Source organism: Theropithecus gelada, chromosome 5 (assembly GCF_003255815.1).
Source record: "Theropithecus gelada isolate Dixy chromosome 5, Tgel_1.0, whole genome shotgun sequence".
NCBI classification, from domain to species: Eukaryota; Metazoa; Chordata; class Mammalia; order Primates; family Cercopithecidae; genus Theropithecus; species Theropithecus gelada.
In genome coordinates, this window is record NC_037672.1 from 130,307,402 (window position 1) to 130,324,913 (window position 17,512).

The window sequence follows — 17,512 nt, forward strand, 5'->3', positions numbered from 1 at the left end:
CACCCTTAGATTGACACATGTCATATAATACCCACTTTTTAAATGCCCTGCCAATCTCTGCTAGGGTCCCTTAATTAGGTAACCCTTGCCAATTAGTGGCCCCTGCGCTACTTTTTCCCCTTCTAGATGATTTAGTTCCATGATCCGTATCAGGGAAAATACCTTAAAGGAAAAAGAATGTTAGCATCATTGGAAATCCCGCTCCTAGGAGAGGATACCGCAGCTGTTGCTATTATGTTTTCGCATTTGCTGATGCAAACAGGGGAACCTCTCTATTCCCTCCCCATTACCTGCGGCTGGGGACTGGGAACTTTCCGCGGCAGTGTCCCCAGCCAGCGCCTCGGGACCTGCGGGGCTGTTCTCGCTCTCACACTCACACTCACCCCGGCCGCTCGGGCGAGAGTTCTGTCCCGCCCCTCCTGGCTGCCCCGTGACGTGTCTGTTTGGCGGCCGGTTTGGCCAGTCACCGGCAGCCCGGTGGGTGGTGCTCCTCGGCGATTGGTTGGCAGAATGAGGGCGCTGCGCAAAAACGCAGAAGCCGACCGCTCGGAGCTCAGAAACTGCCAGTCCAGACCACAAGCTCAGAGGCTGAAGCAGGAGGAAGGAAGGACTGGAAGGAAAAAGAGGTTAGAGGGAAAGAGGCTTGGGAAGAAAACAGCAGAAAAGAAATTGCTCATTACACTTACAGAGAGGCAAGTAACGGTGGAGATGAGGACAGAGGGAACCAAGACGATGAAAGACAAAAAATACAAATAGAACGAAAGAGGAAAAAAATGTCAAGAAGAACATCCATCCAGAGAAATGAAGAGAATGAAAGTTTTAAGCTGCAGAGCCGTTCTGTGCTTTTCCGGCACAAAATTCTGTCGCTGATTTTAAGCCCTTTTGCATTTGCCAGCCGTTGACATTAAGAGGCATGTTTAACGGTGCCAACAGCATCTCCTTTTCCTTCTCCTCTTCCTCCTCTTCTTCTTCTTCTTCCTCCTCCTCCTCTTTTTCCTCCTCCTCATTCTCCTCCCATCAGCAAGAAGACAAACCGAGGACAGTCTTGAAATACCGAAATTTCCTCTTTGGGATTTGCCAGCGCCGCGTTGCTCCAAGACTGTCGGAATAAAGGACGCTGACTATTGTATTATTGTTATTTTATTAATTGATCAGTGGAAAGATTACAGATGAGGAAAGGGGACGCCTGTCACCCTTCCTGTGCTAAGATTAAAAAAATGAGGCTGAATTGCGGGAAGCTCTAAAATGAAGCAAAAGGAGTAAGATTTTTAAAGACAGAAAGCCACAGGAGCCCCTACGTAGCGCACTTTTATTTGTATTTTTTCAGATTTTTTTTTTTTTTTCGTGGTGGTGGGGGAGGTGATTGGGTAGCTGACTGGCTGCGGGAAGCTACTTCCTTTCCTTTTGGAGATGATTGTGCTATTATTCTTTGCCTTGCTCTGGATGGTGGAAGGAGTCTTTTCCCAGCTTCACTACACGGTACAGGAGGAGCAGGAACATGGCACTTTCGTGGGGAATATCGCTGAAGATCTGGGTCTGGACATTACAAAACTTTCGGCTCGCGGGTTTCAGACGGTGCCAAACTCAAGGACCCCCTACTTAGACCTCAACCTGGAGACCGGGGTGCTGTACGTGAACGAGAAAATAGACCGCGAGCAAATCTGCAAACAGAGCCCCTCCTGTGTCCTGCACCTGGAGGTCTTTCTGGAGAACCCCCTGGAGCTGTTCCAGGTGGAGATCGAGGTGCTGGACATTAATGACAACCCCCCCTCTTTCCCGGAGCCGGACCTGACGGTGGAAATCTCTGAAAGCGCCACACCAGGCACTCGCTTCCCCTTGGAGAGCGCATTCGACCCAGACGTGGGCACCAACTCCTTGCGCGACTACGAGATCACCCCCAACAGCTACTTCTCCCTGGACGTGCAGACCCAGGGGGATGGCAACCGATTCGCTGAGCTGGTGCTGGAGAAGCCACTGGACCGAGAGCAGCAAGCGGTGCACCGCTACGTGCTGACCGCGGTGGACGGGGGAGGAGGGGGAGGAGTAGGAGAAGGAGGGGGAGGTGGCGGGGGAGCAGGCCTGCCCCCCCAGCAGCAGCGCACCGGCACGGCCCTACTCACCATCCGAGTGCTGGACTCCAATGACAATGTGCCCGCTTTCGACCAACCCGTCTACACTGTGTCCCTACCAGAGAACTCGCCCCCAGGCACTCTCGTGATCCAGCTCAACGCCACCGACCCGGACGAGGGCCAGAACGGTGAGGTCGTGTACTCCTTCAGCAGCCACATTTCTCCCCGGGCGCGGGAGCTTTTCGGACTCTCGCCGCGCACTGGCCGACTGGAGGTAAGCGGCGAGTTGGACTATGAAGAGAGCCCAGTGTACCAAGTGTACGTGCAAGCCAAGGACCTGGGCCCCAACGCCGTGCCTGCGCACTGCAAGGTGCTAGTGCGAGTGTTGGATGCTAACGACAACGCGCCAGAGATCAGCTTCAGCACCGTGAAGGAGGCGGTGAGCGAGGGTGCGGCGCCCGGCACTGTGGTGGCCCTTTTCAGCGTGACTGACCGCGACTCAGAGGAGAATGGGCAGGTGCAGTGCGAGCTACTGGGAGACGTGCCTTTCCGCCTCAAGTCTTCATTTAAGAATTACTACACCATCGTTACCGAAGCCCCTCTGGACCGAGAGGCGGGGGATTCCTACACCCTGACCGTAGTGGCCCGGGACCGGGGCGAGCCTGCGCTCTCCACCAGTAAGTCGATCCAGGTACAAGTGTCGGATGTGAACGACAACGCGCCGCGTTTCAGCCAGCCGGTCTACGACGTGTATGTGACTGAGAATAACGTGCCTGGCGCCTACATCTACGCGGTGAGCGCCACCGACCGCGATGAGGGCGCCAACGCCCAGCTTGCCTACTCTATCCTCGAGTGCCAGATCCAAGGCATGAGCGTCTTCACCTACGTGTCTATCAACTCTGAGAACGGCTACTTGTACGCCCTGCGCTCCTTCGACTATGAGCAGCTCAAGGACTTCAGTTTTCAGGTGGAAGCCCGGGACGCTGGCAGCCCCCAGGCGCTGGCGGGTAACGCCACTGTCAACATCCTCATAGTAGATCAAAATGACAACGCCCCTGCCATCGTGGCGCCTCTACCAGGGCGCAACGGGACTCCAGCGCGTGAGGTGCTGCCCCGCTCGGCGGAGCCGGGTTACCTGCTCACCCGCGTGGCCGCCGTGGACGCGGACGATGGCGAGAACGCCCGGCTCACTTATAGCATCGTGCGTGGCAACGAAATGAACCTCTTTCGCATGGACTGGCGCACCGGGGAGCTGCGCACAGCGCGCCGAGTCCCGGCCAAGCGCGACCCCCAGCGGCCTTATGAGCTGGTGATCGAGGTGCGCGACCATGGGCAGCCGCCCCTGTCCTCTACTGCCACCCTGGTGGTTCAGCTGGTGGATGGCGCCGTGGAGCCCCAGGGCGGGGGCGGGAGCGGAGGCGGAGGGTCAGGAGAGCACCAGCGCCCCAGCCGCTCTGGCGGCGGGGAAACCTCGCTAGACCTCACCCTCATCCTCATCATCGCGTTGGGCTCGGTGTCCTTCATCTTCCTGCTGGCCATGATCGTGCTGGCCGTGCGTTGCCAAAAAGAGAAGAAGCTCAACATCTACACTTGTCTGGCCAGCGATTGCTGCCTCTGCTGCTGCTGCTGCGGTGGCGGAGGTTCGACCTGCTGTGGCCGCCAAGCCCGGGCGCGCAAGAAGAAACTCAGCAAGTCGGACATCATGCTGGTGCAGAGCTCCAATGTACCCAGTAACCCGGCCCAGGTGCCGGTGGAGGAGTCCGGGGGCTTTGGCTCCCACCACCACAACCAGAATTACTGCTACCAGGTCTGCCTGACCCCAGAGTCCGCCAAGACCGACCTGATGTTTCTTAAGCCCTGCAGCCCTTCGCGGAGTACGGACACTGAGCACAACCCCTGCGGGGCCATAGTCACCGGTTACACCGACCAGCAGCCTGATATCATCTCCAACGGAAGCATTTTGTCCAACGAGGTAAGGCTGAAGCGAAAGGACCACCATCTCTCATCTCCTCCATCAGAAAGCCTCCTCTAGCCCGGCCCTTGTATCTCTGGTGCACTGTGTATCTATTTTTAGGATATTACCTTATGTGTATCGTTGTGGGAGCGAAGATGGGCGGTCACCTTCTCCCACTCCTTGGTGTGTAACCTAACTTTCGCGTTGTTCCACCCTTTCACATTTATTTTCATTCCGTCCCCTTGGTATTTTGCCACCTTGGAGCTCCCTCCTTTGCTCTTCCATCTTTCCTTTAAAACTTTAATTCCTGTCAGCCCTTTCCCTTCTCAGTAACCTGGGGATGAAGGGAAATTGCGTGAAGGGAGAGGGAAATGTGGAGGAGGGACTTACTTTCTAGCACTGGCAAGGGTCTTTTTTCTTTGCGTCTGTCCCAGGCGTTAATAAAGTTGGCTCTATTTTGCTTTGTTTAACTATGCTTTCAGTCGCGTGTACAAGTAAGCTATAGATTGTTTAACTTTACACAGTTGTCTAACCTCGAATGCATGTTTTAGTGAACAAGTTACCAGATTCTTGTCCCCTGAACTCGGGTTGCAAAAAAATCCTTCAGTTCGGCTCTGGACAGCATTTACAGACGCTCTTGAAGCCGAGCTCCCACACAGTGTGAATTTGAATGAAGCTGCTTTGGCACAAACCCCTGTTAAGAGTAAACTAACGAAAGGCTTAAACAATTGTTGTCTTAAATATATCTTTTTAGCTAATAATCACCTTCTTGCCACTGTTTTGGATAAATCACTGCTGTTGGCTTTCTTCATAAAAGAATTTGGCTTGTCAATTCTGACTTCTTTTTAAAAGGATGGAGAAGTGACAGAGCTGGAGGGTGGGGGTTGGGGGGAGAACAAAGTTGGTTTATGTAAAAGAAAGTTTGGACCGGAAAGGTGTGTGGGCGGTAGAGGTGGGGAGGCAAACGCAGAGAGCCTTTGGAGTGGAAAAGAATGGGGGTGTGGCGGGGCGGGCAGGATTATGAACTCCTTTCCTGGCAGGTTATTTTATTTGAGTCTTAGATATTATTAATTGACTTTCATGAATATTTGTACAGCTCATTTGTATCTTAAGCACATTTTGAAAATAAACAACAACATAATTCCACAAAATATCCAAACTTTTTGCTTATTGAGCGTGCTGTTTTTCTTGTGTCAACCAGTATGCACCTAAACACTTTTTTTAAGCCACTGAAAAAAAAGACTGCAGAATATAAACAGGTTGACTCTGTTACAGACAATAGTATATGTGCTTTAGCCATGAAGTCATTTGTATTTTCTCTTTAAAAAACACACACACACATTTAAAGTTAGCCAATTTTATTTTTTTAACCTTTGCAAGTGACTAAAATGTGGTTTCAAGTGTCTCTGCCTATCTCCCCTGCCCTTACATAGAAATCACTAGGATGAGGTCTTAGGAGAGCTTGGAAATTCGTAAAAATATATACAATTACTTAAGCTAGATATGGTCCCTAACCTCAAAAGTAGACTACTAGTTCAACCCATAGCATTCAAATGCTCTTGATTTCTTTATTTTTTTTTCCTAGACTAAACACCAGCGAGCAGAGCTCAGCTATCTAGTTGACAGACCTCGCCGAGTTAACAGGTATGGACTCTTTTTTTCCCTAGAAGTAATGGACAATTTACTACCTAGTAAAAGTAGGAAGTAGGTATATTATTCTAAATTAAAATTAAAATGTATAAAATATTTTCAATTAAGGCAGGACATAAATATGGATTATATTGTGTTTCCTAAACAAAACATTAAAAATTATACATTATATTTCATTTATATACATTTAAAATATATTTGAATATTTTGTCAATTTACACTCCTACACAGCTTCTGATAGTCTTCCTTACTGTTCCAAATGTATATCTATTTTATGAAAATGATATAAACATGTATGTAGCTCCAATTGTAGAATAATGCCTAAATTTTATATGACTTAAGTGCTCAAAATGCCTGTTAATTGATCATTTTTAAAGAGTTACGCTTAGGTTATAAAAACTAGCTTTATGCAGAAACAAAGCCAACTAAGAGGTCTGTGGGTCTGCAGCACCATCTGTGACCATGTGGTGGCAGAAGAATGTTTTCTGTGTTTCTTCACCTTTTTTATTCTAATATTCACATTTTTGTACTTCTAGTTCTGCATTCCAGGAAGCCGACATAGTAAGCTCTAAGGACAGTGGTCATGGAGACAGTGAACAGGGAGATAGTGATCATGATGCCACCAACCGTGCCCAGTCAGCTGGTAAGTGTGATCAAAGGGCAATCTAAATGCTAACTTTTATAGTTTTTATTTTTAAAAATAAACCCAGGAAGGATGATGTCCTAGGCAATTTTCCGTATGTTTAATGCTGGTAACTCTACAGAAAAAGAGTGTCACTCTACTTTGATAATTGCAGACTTAAAGAGAATTGTAAAAATGCAATGCTCCTTTGGAAAGTTAAAGTTAGGAATTCATTGTGGAGAGTTTCAGAATATGAAATATATCTTGCTTATGTAATGTTCTTTAATGGACACATTGCATACAGAAAGACATAGCTCTCTCACCTGGTCCAGTTACCAGTCTTCAGTCAATTAAGGTGTTCTTAAACTTGTTTATGGATGAGATAACTGAAGATGGATAAAATTGATTGACCTGCACAAGGTCACAAGAGGATAAATGGATGACTGAACACTAGAATCCACATTTCTTGTTTTCCAGGACAATGCATTTTACACACCACCAAGTATTGAATGAGAAAAGTAATGGTGATTAAAAGTCATTAATGGGTTGAAAACAGGGTTTCTAATCTTGAGTCTTAGGCTTCAGAATGTTAGGTAATACGTGATAGTGTGTATTTTCTGAAGTGTCCTTGGTTTCTTCATATTTTCAACAGGGTCCATGACACATCAAAAGGTGAACTCTGAGAATATTTGTATTTGGGCTTGACGGTAGTCATTGACAGGTTCCAATGTGATACATATTTATTTTATTTCATTTTACTTTTCTTATTATAAGTCAAGTTTTATGAGATACTGGTAACTCTTATCAGTAATACTAAAAGGAAACTCTTACATGAAGTAAAGTATGTGTGTTAAAATGAAAATGATTTAATAGACTTCTGGTGTCCTTCCTAATTATTTGGTTTTCATCTTTGAAGGGTATTTGTTGAATATTTTACTTTTCCTAACTAGTTTTGGGTTTATATGACACATGAAGAAATAGAAAGGCTAGTCAACTTTTCTAACTCCTGAAAATGTCGATCTTAGACTGTCTCTGGGTTCAACTCAGCTCTGTTGAGACTGGACCTTTATTTTAGTTAATAATATAACCATAGAGTGATAGGTTCTTATTTTCAAGGTGATATTAGTCCTCGAGAGCACTCATTCCTTAACACACTTGGTGGACCTCTGGATGGTGCTGAGGCAGTGTGTCAAAGGGCAGCGTACACCCCATGGTGGCCTGGCAGCAGTGGTTGCTACAAGCCTCTCACTTGGCTAATGTGTGCTGTGTCTGTGGCTGCCTTAGCCTTGGGAAACCCAGGCAGGAGGAAGGGAAAAAAGGCTGCTCAAGGGTCTCTTTATATTGCTGTGAGTCATTAATATGCAGGCCTAATGAGACTTGAGAACTGCCAAGAATCCCCGGAGGTCCCTGCCCCTTGCGGGCCTTCACGCTAAGTGAACAGAGCATCTATTTAGTGTCTGGGAACCTGACAACAAACCAGATCTTGCCAGAAGTTTGTATGTGAGTACAAAGTCCCTTTCATTTTTGCCCTATATATGGCATATGATTTATTGTTATCTTTAAAAACTGTACATTTAGCATTGCTCATTCTTGTTCTTTTTCAGAGTTTCTAATTTAACTGTCAGCCTTTTAAAACTTTTAAAACAAAATGTTTAATGTTTTGAAAAGAGTATCTGTTGCATGTTTCTTTGGATGCATTTTACTCCTTTCCCACCCCACACGCCCGGCTTTGTTTTTCTTGTAGCACTTCAATCTCAATGAACATTTCAATTAGTTTAGTCCCTCAGACATAATGACCCATAATAACCTAACTGAAGAAAGAGTAATGAATAAACATCTGCAAAAAGAGCCAAATTTGGAAGATAGATGAGAACATATTCTTATCAGTGCATCTTCCCAGTAGCTACTTTATTTTACAGTCACCCAGTGTTACCATTTCTGTAATGTTTCTTTCAAATTACTGGAGATGTCAAAGCATTTAAAAGAATACAAAAATGTTAAAATGTGTTGTGGAAAACACTTTAGCCAGGCAGTTTTTATTTTTATCAAAATGTTAAAAATTTTTCCTTATCTTTAAGTTCTTAAACATGTAAAAGTATTATAGAATTAGCAATCCGTTTATGTATCTCATTAGTAGTTACAGGGCAGCCACAACATACTGGGCACAATAATAGCTATTTTAGGATTGTAATAAAACACTTATGTTAAGAAGTGATTGCACCTTTGTGTGGGAATTGCAATCAGATTTAATGTCTAATTTTATTATAAGAGTGATTTTGAAGTGTTTTCTTTTTTAAGTATAAAACCTCAAATGCAGAGAATTAAAGTGCATTTACTTAAAGACTTTTTTCAATCCATACTGCTGTTACGTACTATAAGCCTCACATCAAGCAGCTAGACTATTTCCAAAAATTTAAGCCCATTTCAGATAAATCTGTTGTATTTCACTGTAAAGCCAGATATTAATGATCTTACTATTTTGCAAAATTAGGTAATATTACTCATAGCATAGCTTTCTAAGTTCAGGATAGGAAAAAAAAAAAAAAACATTATGCTGTAATAAGCAAATCTCACTTAACTAGGTTTTAGTGGAGAAAAGTTAGATTATCAAGCAAAGCTAACATTGGAAAGATAAAGACTCCGAATTCTCTCTTTCAGTTTGTACCACATTCCACACTATAGTGTGCAGACTGTTTAGCTCAGTGCTTCACCTGTTTAAACTTCCTTTTTCTTTACTACTATTTCTTTTTCTTCATTAACATTATTCTGTATTATTTATTTAGATATGCCTTCTATTTATTCTTTTATGAATAGTTTTCTTTTTTTGTTCTATCTTACACCCGCTCCTTCTTGCTTTTCTTTTTTCTAAGCCATTTGCCGTCACCAATGTTGTTCATAGAAGGGCTTTAAACACGAAGACAGCTGCACGGAGAATCACATAAGCTTTTTCAGTTTTCCACTGCACCTGGCTCCATGTGTGAAATTCTTCGCCTTGACCACTGCTCTGTGGCACTTTCTTTATATAGCCTTGTCAAGGTGCTTTCCGTTTTTTTCAGTGCATTATTGATGTATTGGTTAGATATGGCAGTAGTCCAAGGAGAAGTGGTAAATGCAAACATAAACCATCACAAGAGGAAAAACTGATTAATCACAGCTTAAATAGCCAAAGAACTGGACTTTAAAGATATGTGTTTTCAACTTTATTATGTCATTAGATTAAAACATAATTTTTTTTTCTATTTTAGAGTACAGATAGAATATTTTAAATTGTATATTCTTAAACATTTTAATATTATTTGAGGTATATTTAAAGTGATCTGTTAGTAGTGACAGGTTGCTTTTCCCGTTATAAAATACCTACACTGTCAATAATGCTAAGCTTAATTATAGATTTATTTTTAATACCTTGTGCCTTTAAAAAAATATGTTGAAGAAAGAATCCTAATGAGTGATTGAATTACTTGTTAGACATTCTCTGAAAATTATCAAATTTCTCTTCAATAATTTTTTCTTTCAGTTATAAGAGAACTTATCTTCCAACTATGTTTAGTTTCTAAATAATTATAGATATAGATATAATACATGGTCAAAATTTGACTATGAATTTTAAAAACAAAATGAGTTGATTGGTCAGTAATTTCAAATTAGTAGATAAAATATATCATTGAAATGCATTAAGCCATTGCATTACTACAATATCAGCAATAGAATTATTGGTTTATTATAAACACAAATACCTATTTCCAAACTCCATTAAGAATTTAGATAATTGTCAAATTTGCTTTTGGGTTTATGTATAAAATGAATTTACACCAGTATTTATAAAACCTTATTCACTGGTGAAACTTGGAGCTACAACTTGAAAATGTGGAGAGATTTATAACTGGAAGCAATATAGAAGACAAAATATTGAGAGGAAATGGTGAAAAATATATACATGTTGAAAGATTATAGGTAGGGAGAAAATTTTATGGACTTATTTTGATTTTTTCATGAGTGAGTTATGTTAATAACTATCTGCTTCAAAACCATGTTTTCCTAAAACATACTGCAATTTTTGCGGTTACAATTAATGTATCTTAAGTAGTTAAAAGACTAGAAATCTTCTCAAAATGTGAGAAGTTTTTTATCTTCTTTAAAATTAATTTATCATATTTGGAAAAAAAATGTTTTGAATGAAAGCTTGTTGCACAAAAAGAAATGTTCACACAATATTTATTGTATTATGACAGTCACCAAAAAAATAGCACAAATTGAATTCTAAAACTTCTGAAATCACAATTTGGTCTCAATGGAAATATCCACTGCCTCTGAGTATACAGGACAAGTTACTTGCCAGTTGAAAACCATGTACTTCAAAATTTGTTTACATATATATTTGCATAACAGGCAGTCTATCACGTCAGCTGTCATCCCTTGCAGAACAGATTATTTCTGAAAAGTGGAAAAAATAAATAACTAGAAAAAGAGATTGCAAGTAAAAGGTATATATTGAAACATTTATTAGATATTACCAAAATTTCAAAACTGAGGTTTGGAATAGTAGATATTGGAGACTCTGAAAGGTGGGAAGACTGAAGACAGGTGAGGGATGTGAAATTATCTAATGAGTACAATTTACATTATTCAGGTGATGGTTACACTAAAAATCCAGACTACACCACTACACAATAAATTCATATAACAAAATTGCACATGTATCCCTAAAGTCTATTTATTTATTTATTTTTAATTTAATTGAGGTTTGGTCTGTAATTTTCTGTTGTAAAAACCCACAGTTTCCATAGTAAGAGCATTTGAATGAGAAAAAGAAAAATTAAGTTAAACTTACCAACTTTTGAGGTGTCAATTTGAGCTATTAAAAAATTGTAAGAGCAGTGTTAAAGTTATGCATTTTAATATATCCTAGCTACTGTAATATCTGGCATCCCTGTGCATCATAAAGTCATTTATCACAACAAAACTTAAATATACCTCTGGTTATTTGGTAATTAAAGTACTATATTTAATGGGACTAACGACAGATGATAAAAGATAAAATGTTAGTTATACAATGTCTTCCGAAGGTGAGGAATCATAACGGAATAAATTTATGTGGCTCTCAAACTATATAACTACACAACAAATGAAAAAATCAATTTTCAATTAATTTTTCTGTTACTTATCTGAAGTTTATTGATTTACTATTAATGTTATGTTTTAAATGTTTGTTTCTATGTCTGATTTTTCTTCCTGAGAAATAGGTACACTTATCAATAAAACTGGTGAAACATTTATGTACAATTTGAGCCACCTTACCTTTCCTTCTAGTTATATGAAGCTGCATATTATTACTAAAGGACTTCCACTTTAAAAGGATTAATTCATAGATTTATTAAGAATGTTATTTACATGTTTATTGCCTTGGTAGAGTGATACTGTTCTTTAAACAAAAAACTTTTCTATATCTTCACTTTTTTTTTCTTTTTTTTTGCCATGCACATGCTACAGTTTATTTTTAATACCGATTCTCAACGTGCGTGAACTTTACTATGTAATCTGAGGAAATTTTAACCAAACTCAAATAATCGAAAGAGACAGAAGAAAAACATACTTTCCAGATAAGAAAATGGGCACATTGGGGTATAAACTACATAAAAGTAATTTCTACCAAAATCAAGCAGTATCCTAATGTATGTTGACATACTAGATTATTAAAGTTATGTGTAGAATTGTCATCTTCACAGGTAGAAGAGTAGTTGGGCTTAGGTGCAAAAAAATATGTGAAAGGTTGTATATTGTCTTATCTAGCATATTTAAAATGATATTTATTCATCATGTGGGAAAAATGGTATTAGTTCGAATTTATATTGGAATGTAATTATATCAGCTATTCAAATTGAGTATATATTGTTTATTTTAAAAATAAATAATTGCTCATAATAATTTTACTCTTAAAGACAGTTTCTACTATCAAAAAAATCTATGTTCCCCTATCATTCTATTAACAAATAGGCAGCATTTATCATGTCAAAATATAAATCTTCTCTCTGGTTCTGTAGCCTCTACCTAGTTAGTATGTAAACGTGTATCAGGGACATTCTGTTTCCCTTTCTCTTTTTCTTTTCACATATCTTCTTCCTAAAATAGGATAAAGGAGTGAGCTTCTCTGGTGTCTAGTGAAACATTTGCATGTTTTACATGCTGTTCTCAGTCAGATTCCTTAATCCCAGCTTCAGCTCACGTTTCTGTTCCTCAACAGTTCACTGATCAGTAATTTATTTCCAGACTTATACAGGAAAATTATCAGTGAAATATTATAATCAAAGTCAGAGTTAGCATTCTACATAGTTTAATATAAAATTTTTAAACAGTCATTACACAGTGAGATTAATATATGATAAGAAGCTTTGTGTTACTTTTTTTAATTTATGTAATTAGCTGTTCTTAACTCCAAAATACTAGAGTTAAGTACTAGATAATCTAGATAATCTAGATAGTATTAGACAAACTAATCTAGAGTGTTCATAATTTTGAAAAATTATTTTTAGACAAACTGAAGTGTTCATAATTTTGAAAAATTATTTTATTTTTTATATGCAGATAACATATACACAAAGACACATAAATCAATATATAACAGAATACTATCAGGAATTTAAAATCCAAAACTTGTTCAAGAGCTCAAATCACTTTTGATATTAATAGAAGTAACAATCAAGTATGTTCATTAAATAAATATTACTTTTTTGATTTAAAAAATGTTTTTCCAGACTGTGTATGGACTCGAGTTTCTTTTCTACAGACTAATAATATACTTTTGTTTTTCAAATTTATCCTGTTTTAAAATTTTTTAATTATTTTTTCTTTTTTTAAAATATTATTTAGAAAATAAAAGTGGCCTACTAGGCACTGTCATTCCACACCCAGCTCCATGCCAGTGAGCCGGGGAGCTTCTTATCCATTTAAAGTTTGAGAATAGGTTGAGATCGTTTCGGCCCTGTTTTAAAATATTTGATAGATATGTTACTATGTTTAGAAAAACATTAAAATGCTATTTTTGTTTATGTGTTTTTCTGTGTAGTGCTATGTATTAGCATTCATATTAAATAGTATTCTGTATTGCTCGAAAATTCTTATGCTTTGCTTAAGAAACTGAATGACCTTTCTTGATCATAATCAGATAATATTTGTAATCTTGTCAATCTAAGGAAGACAATGAAATTTGAACTTGGCCTTTGAAATCTTGGTATTATAGGATTAGTAAGCAAACAACTCTTTGTTGACTAGGACAAGTGTGTTCCAATATAGAGCAAGTAATAAGGTATTTGTCAATAGTATCTGCAGTTGATTTACACTGCATTTGGTTACCTTGGTTTCACTAATTACAGTCGTTTGTTCTGGATTTGTCTAAGGTGGTAAATGATAAGTGTTTTTTAGTAATATGGACTACCACAGTGTCATTGAGGAATACCTTTAGGAAGTCATTTCCTAGAAACCTCAGAAAATATGCTTTTGGCTGCTAATGAAATTGTGTTTTATTCTTGATTTTTACTGATATTCCTCTGTGTATACCACATTTCTGTTGAATTTCACTTTCTGCTTCATATTCAAATTTCATAATCTAAATATCATTTTTGGTGCTTGGCATATTTCTTATGTTTATTTGTTTTTAAGGAAAAAATTCAGATATCATTGTTAGGGATCATGGATTTTAAAGCTTTTACACCTTGTTGTTTTCTCTATTATACACTTCATGAGAGATTTTTTAAAAGATGTCTACTTTTTTTTACTCACCATTTCCCAGTTATTATTTAGAGCCAATATTTTTTCCCAATACCTTAAGTAGTTTAGAAACATCTATTTCAGAGACCTCTGCCAGAAGAATCTTATCTTTTACATTTGCCGATCATTTTCTCTTTTTAAAGTGATGGACAAAAATGAGACAAAATGATATTTGGTTCCTGTCAGGATAAGCCAGGGATAATTTGTTAAGACACCTTCACTTGTCACCCTTTATGCTGCCTGTAATCTTACCCTGCTAAGTAACTGGTCATGTTGGTGAAGACTACATCTGTAGTTTCTTTTTTCTGCTAACAGGTATGGATCTCTTCTCCAATTGCACTGAGGAATGTAAAGCTCTGGGCCACTCAGATCGGTGCTGGATGCCTTCTTTTGTCCCTTCTGATGGACGCCAGGCTGCTGATTATCGCAGCAATCTGCATGTTCCCGGCATGGACTCTGTTCCAGACACTGAGGTGTTTGAAACTCCAGAAGCCCAGCCTGGGGCAGAGCGGTCCTTCTCCACCTTTGGCAAAGAGAAGGCCCTTCACAGCACTCTGGAGAGGAAGGAGCTGGACGGACTGCTGTCTAATACGCGAGCGCCTTACAAACCACCATATTTGAGTAAGTATTACACAAAGGGCTCTGTAAAAGTGTTCCCTTTGAGGAGATAAAGTTCAACATTCCACTCTTTTTGGTAAAAATGGAGTTCAGGTTTTTTTAAGAAACAAGGATAAAAGTGACAGGATGCTGGCAGCACTTTAGAGCAATATGCTTTATTTATTTAAAAGAATAAATTCCTCTAACATTGAGACATTAATAATCGCACTCAGCTCTTTCAAAATATAGGACTATATTCTCCAAATTTATTATTTTATGTAATCATTATGAAGAATAAAAATGCTTTGAGATTCCATAATGCATTTCCTTTGAGGATCTTGGTAATGAGAAATATAAATATTTTTCATTTAATTAATGGATAAATGTTACCGACAATTCAATATCTTGGTCAAACTACATAAATAATGTTTGATAAAGATAAAAACTCATGACAACTCAATCAAAAGATGACTTACCTTGTATAGCAGATCCATCCTACATAATGTTTTCTTTCATCTACTACAAAAATAACTGTGGAATTTATAAGCTAGAAACAAAAGATGAGACAGATTGTAGATATATCATTTCGCTTATGATCGATGAAATGGAAAAGTAAAAGTGTTTTTAAAAACCTAAAGGAAAAAAAAAACAGAAGAATATTTATTTTAGCCCTTATGATGTATAATGTGAAAAGCAAAGATTGAATGCATTGAGGTTGTGGCTACTAATCTGGACAGAGATAATGCAAATAGATAAGTGTTATATGCTTAAAGGAATGGTCTTTTATCAGATGCATACATTGTGGTGACAACAATAGTCAGGGGGTGTTTTATGAAAGATTGTTTTCAGCTTTTCAAATTACTCAGAACCACAAATACCCCAGCGTGATGTACCACTTTAGCACTTCAGAACCAAAAAATCATTTGTTTTGCTTTATTTTTTAAAGTTATACAAAGAGAGAACAAATACTTAAAGACAGGAAATATTGAGATGTCTGAAATACAATTTGGATGCTAATGTCTTTAGTTTAACTCACAAATCCACACATGATAGTGAAATAAAGTAGCCTAAAACCAAATTTTAGTAAGTGAGGAACATGATGCTGTCTTTGCCTCTGAAATTGAATTCTGGACTCAAAATTATATTTATTATTAAAAGTAAAACTTTTCCAAATTTTAAATAGTGAATTTAACTACTGTTTCACTTAAACTAAGAATATACATTAAAGAAATACTATTAATAATTTCAAGGCAAAAAGTGAAGGGTATATGATTCAGATTAATAAAAATTTGTATTTTTAAATAAATACAATATTTGCTTTTACCATATAATAACAGGTAAATCTACTTCAACTATAGTGGGAAAATCAACTTGCCCTCTTTTGCTCTTAGTGCTCTTGGTAAAATTACACTTACATATAGACCTGGAATTTTTTTTTTTTTTTTTGAGACGGAGTCTCGTTCTGTCGCCCAGGCTGGAGTGCAGTGGCCGGATCTCAGCTCACTGCAAACTCTGCCTTCCGGGTTTACACCATTCTCCTGCCTCAGCCTCCCGAGTAGCTGGGACAACAGATGCCCGCCACCTCGCCCGGCTAGTTTTTTTGTATTTTTTAGTAGAGACGGGTTTTCACCATGTTAGCCAGGATGGTCTCGATCTCGTGACCTTATGATCCGCCCGTCTCGGCCTCCTAAAGTGCTGGGATTACAGGCTTAAGCCACCGCCCCCGGCCGACGACCTGGAATTTTAAACATCTACAAATGTCTTTTCTTTACTGACTAGATTTTTTTATTAATAAGACTATTGGAAGCAATTTTTATTATTAAAATATTAACGCTGCATATATATTTAATACAAATTTTTCTATTTCTTAAGAATCTGGTGTTTCATTTAGAAATCTCATTCAGGGATTATGAAATTTATTAACATTTATGTGTGTTGCTAAAAATCAAAACAATGCATCTATTATTTCACCAGGAAATTTTTAATTATTTGCACATTATTCATATATATATTCAACATATATATATACATATATATGTATGTATGTTGGAATGAGTTAGTTTTTAATAGTAGTTTTGTTTGTTTTGCTTTTTTTGTTTGTTTTTTTTTGTTTGTTTGTTTTCCCCCTAATCTGTTTTAGCCAGTTCACACTGCTCAAAATTTAGGGTTTGGGTTGACGTGTGACCCGGGGTGGAAAATTTGCAGAAGAATAGCTATTTTGTTGTTTTCACTTCTACTCTTCTTAGTTCTTCATACAACTTTAATCATGTCTAGACTTTTTTTTTTATTTATTTAACTTTTAGTATTTAATGTCATCTTAGAGTCATCCAATTATATTTAAAATTACACCATGGCTCTGACTTAATAATCATAAAAAATTTATGGTTAGTCTGATAATATAAACTCTAAAACAAGACTACTCTGACCATTTTGCCCCACAGATTCATATGGTGACAGTTATTGATACTTGTGTTCTTTTTCATTCAGAATAGAAATAATGTCATCTTTGAAGTCTAAAAGCAAGTAAAAAAGCTAAAAATTGGCACTAATTACTTGCTTTTAATCAGAATATTTTAATAATTATTAAAGTTGTAGGTTTTTTAACTAAATATGCAGTTTCATAATGAATATAATGTACATTTTAATGTTAGGAAAAATAGCAGTATATTTAGTTATGTTTGTGTAAAGCTCTGAAAAGCCTAATGAAACTGTCACTGTCAATTCTACAATAATGACAAGGAAATGACGATATGCTTAAAATTACAAAAGAGATCATTGTCAATACAAATAACTTTTGATTTCTATACCTCCGATTGCTAAAGTTAAAACTAAAAACTGCAAGAAAACAACTTTTAC

At 38.3% G+C, this 17,512-nt stretch overlaps 1 protein-coding gene across 2 annotated transcripts in view; it reads left to right on the forward strand.

Annotated features, from left to right (window-relative positions):
• Positions 1 to 551: 551 nt before the first annotated feature.
• The window catches only part of PCDH10 (protocadherin 10), a 42,247-nt gene continuing 25,286 nt past the window's right edge, over positions 552 to 17,512 (forward strand). Inside the window, exons 1-4 of one of the 2 annotated variants that reach the window (XM_025386566.1) lie at positions 552 to 4,041; positions 5,609 to 5,667; positions 6,210 to 6,316; positions 14,375 to 14,680. In XM_025386566.1, coding sequence (XP_025242351.1) covers positions 1,411 to 4,041; positions 5,609 to 5,667; positions 6,210 to 6,316; positions 14,375 to 14,680 — 3,103 coding nt within the window. In that variant the 5' untranslated portion in view covers positions 552 to 1,410. The remainder of the gene's footprint in view (positions 4,042 to 5,608; positions 5,668 to 6,209; positions 6,317 to 14,374; positions 14,681 to 17,512) is intronic. The other variant, XM_025386565.1, reaches the window with a different exon arrangement.